We start from the raw sequence: 2297 nt of genomic DNA, 5'->3' as shown, positions 1-2297 counted from the left end.
ATAAATCAAAGATAAGGATAGAAGATGATTAGCTCGACTTCCCAACATCAACCAAGGAGCGGGACTGAGATAAGAACCGGGATAATTTCAAGGATGATTTTTATGTAGACCGGTAAAGGCCGATTCTTTCCTTATGAGAGAGCCAAAGGCCGCGACAACAAAGGGTTTTGATCCTCGAATAGGTTTATTCTTGATAGAAAAACTTACCGCGGTCAGAACAATAGGTCGCTACAAGAAAAAGAGGTACCGGGGACCCGAGATTCTTTATATCCCAAGTTGTCAAATTATAACTTCAACTTCAATGTATTGGAGCTGGTATCAGCAATGAGAAACATTAAGGAAGCATGGTTCCCGAGGCCAATCAGATCTGATCCCAGCCAGAAGGATCCTAACTTATGGTGCAAATATCATGGAACTCATGATCACAGAACTGGAGATTGTCGACATCTATGCGGGGAGGTGGTAACATTACTGAAGAACGGCCATCTCAGGGAGTTCTTGAGCGACCGGGCCAAGAACGATTACGGTCGCAGCCGAGACAATATAGAATCCTCAAAGATAGGGGAGGACCCTCATCGACTACCTATCAACATGATTTTCGAGGGGAATGAGATCAACGATGTAACTTTCTCGGCAGCTGAGAAGACAAAGGTATCGGTGACTCACAGCAAGAGACTCCGGGAAGTTTTCGAAGACAACATCACCTTTATGGAAGAAGACGCCGATGGGTTTCTTCTGTCGTACAACGATGCCCTATTAATTTCTTTTAATGTTCTAGATTTCAAGATTAAACGTGTTTTAGTTGACCTAGGAAGTTCAACCAACATCATTCAATGGGGAGTACTGGAACAAGCCAAATTAATTGGAAGCATCATTCCGGCAACAAAGCTCCTCGCTGGGTTCAACTTAGTGAGTATGACAACCTGAGGGGAGATCCTGCTACCCACGAACGTCAAAGGGGTCACGAAGACCGCCTTATTTGAAGTGGTAGATGGCGACATGGGTTACAACATAATTCTTGGCAGAGCATGGTTACATGAGATGAAGGTCGTACCATCAACATATCACTAACTACTCAAATTCTCGAATCCCGAGGGAATCAAGAAAATAAGAGGAGATAAACCGGTAACGAGGGAAATTAACACGGTATCGGTTTCCAGTAGTAAAGGGAAGAAACTCAACAAATAGTAATTACAAGAATCGACGTCTAATCTTGAGCCAAGCGAAGATGACAAAGGGGAGGATTCATCAAAATCCCACCAGGTACCGAGATACTTTCAGGTACCAAAAGAGATAGACGCAACCAAGTCCATGACAATGGAACTCGAACAAGCGGCTTTGTTCAAGAAATTCCTGGAGAGAAAATTTCACTTGGGTACAGGACTCAACCCCGAGCTCAGGACAGAATTTATTAATTTCCTTAAAACTAACATTGATTGTTTTGCTAATCGCACACGAATATGACAGGTATCCTGCTAGAGGTGTCCATGCACAAGCTAAGCCTGGAACCAAGCACCCCACCGGTAAGGCAGAAAAAGCGCCCAATAGCCTAGGTCAAAAATAGGTTTGTTAAAGAAGAGGTAATTCGGTCACTTAACATCGGTTCAATCCGGGAGGTAAAGTATCCCGACTGGCTAGCTAATGTGTTGTATTTCCAAAAAGGAATTATAAATTTTGAATGTGCGTAGATTATAAAGACTTGAATAAGGCGTGCCCAAAAGACTCGTTCCTACTGCCGAACATCAATCAAATAATTGACGTAGCGGTCGGGGACGAGTTAATGAGTTCCTCGATACCTATTTCGGGTACGATATAATTAATATGAACCTAGAGGATTAGGAAAAAACTTCGTTCATGACGAACTTTGGCATATATTGTTATAATGTGATGCCTTCAGGCTTAAAAACGCTGGAGCCACTTATAAGAGGCTCATGAAAAAGATGTTCGAGAAATAAATAGGTAAAATACTGGAAGTATACATAGATGATAAATTGGTCAAGTCTTTGAATACATCTCTATTTAAAACACCTCTAAGAAACTTTTGATATCCTAAGAAAGCACAACATGAAACTCAACCCTAAAAAATGCTCGTTCGGGGTTAGCTCTAGTAAGTTCTTGTGTTTTCTGGTGTCACAAAGGGGGATCTAGGTGAATCCCGATAAGATCAAAGACACCGAGGACATTCCAGACCAGCTAACAAGTGTGAAAGAAGTCCAAAGGCTAACCGGAAGATTGGCCGCTCTAAGCAGAATGCCAAGAGGCCTTAAAAACCTAAAATGTTATCTATCAAGCCCTCC

At 42.2% G+C, this 2297-nt stretch overlaps 1 protein-coding gene across 1 annotated transcript; it reads left to right on the top strand.

The window, feature by feature from the left end:
• Positions 1 to 324: 324 nt before the first annotated feature.
• On the top strand, positions 325 to 927 carry LOC107801094 (uncharacterized). Its single transcript, XM_016624371.1, has one exon. The coding sequence runs from the start codon at positions 325 to 327 to the stop codon at positions 925 to 927; it is 603 nt and encodes a 200-aa protein (XP_016479857.1).
• Positions 928 to 2297: the final 1370 nt, after the last annotated feature.

This window comes from Nicotiana tabacum, chromosome 16 (genome assembly GCF_000715075.1).
Source record: "Nicotiana tabacum cultivar K326 chromosome 16, ASM71507v2, whole genome shotgun sequence".
NCBI lineage: Eukaryota > Viridiplantae > Streptophyta > Magnoliopsida > Solanales > Solanaceae > Nicotiana > Nicotiana tabacum.
The sequence above is the reverse complement of the archived record's forward strand: the minus strand, read 5'-3'. Positions and strand labels throughout refer to the sequence as shown.

Excerpts from the sequence above, each read along its gene's own strand:
- LOC107801094 (XM_016624371.1), top strand. The coding sequence starts at position 325 with ATGAGAAACATTAAGGAAGCATGGTTCCCGAGGCCAATCAGATCTGAT.